We start from the raw sequence: 787 nt of genomic DNA on the forward strand, positions 1-787 counted from the left end.
AACAATTGATCTAAACATTATTATTTTGAAAGACGAAAATATAATCATAGTTTATTAATATCGAAAATATTTCGTTACTAGAGAACAAATAAACGAATATTTATTCTAACTCAAAGGGAGAAATTCATTGGAGTACCGACGTGTATCAATGCACCTGAATTTACATATAGTAATGTCCATCTCTTACCAAAAACAAGTCATTTATGGATATTATCAGGAGGTTCGTGCGGATGCAGTGTAGTCTCTTTTTCACTCTACAAGGATCAAGATCAAATTAACGTTCATTCTCGGTACAATATTGACGATCTTACAAAGATATAATTTCAGTTAATTTCCATTTACTGATCTCATCTTTTACAGAATCGATCCCCTTTTGACTGTACAAGAATATGTGGAGCTCGGCATGTCTGGAAGCACAGGAGAACGTTCTTTTGCTAATATTATCACCAGTATTCGATACTGGATCATTCATAGTGGCCAAATTGGTGTATTACCAGATCACGCACCTATTGCCACAGCTATAGATATAGGTATTTTAAAAATACGCCTTACTCCTAATGACGGATGGTTAACGATGGCTCTGATGGTTGGTTTTGCTAGAATAGGCAATAATGAGGTCACTATTTTAGTAAATGATGCGGAGAAGGCTAGTGACATTGATCCACAAAAAGCTCAGCAAACTCTTGAAATAGCGGAAGCTCAGGGCAAGAGACAAACAATCGAGGCAAATTTAGCTCTCAGACGAGCTAGGACACGAGTAGAGGCTATCAATGGCGTACCTAGTTAA

At 36.6% G+C, this 787-nt stretch overlaps 1 protein-coding gene across 1 annotated transcript; it reads left to right on the forward strand.

Annotated features, from left to right (window-relative positions):
- Positions 1-203: 203 nt before the first annotated feature.
- On the forward strand, positions 204-787 carry LOC120077226 (ATP synthase epsilon chain, chloroplastic-like). The gene is made up of 2 exons (XM_039031127.1): positions 204-220; positions 361-787. Exons 1-2 carry the CDS (start codon positions 204-206, stop codon positions 785-787), a joined length of 444 nt encoding a protein of 147 aa, XP_038887055.1.

This window comes from Benincasa hispida, chromosome 5 (assembly GCF_009727055.1).
Source record: "Benincasa hispida cultivar B227 chromosome 5, ASM972705v1, whole genome shotgun sequence".
In the NCBI taxonomy this organism is placed as follows: domain Eukaryota; kingdom Viridiplantae; phylum Streptophyta; class Magnoliopsida; order Cucurbitales; family Cucurbitaceae; genus Benincasa; species Benincasa hispida.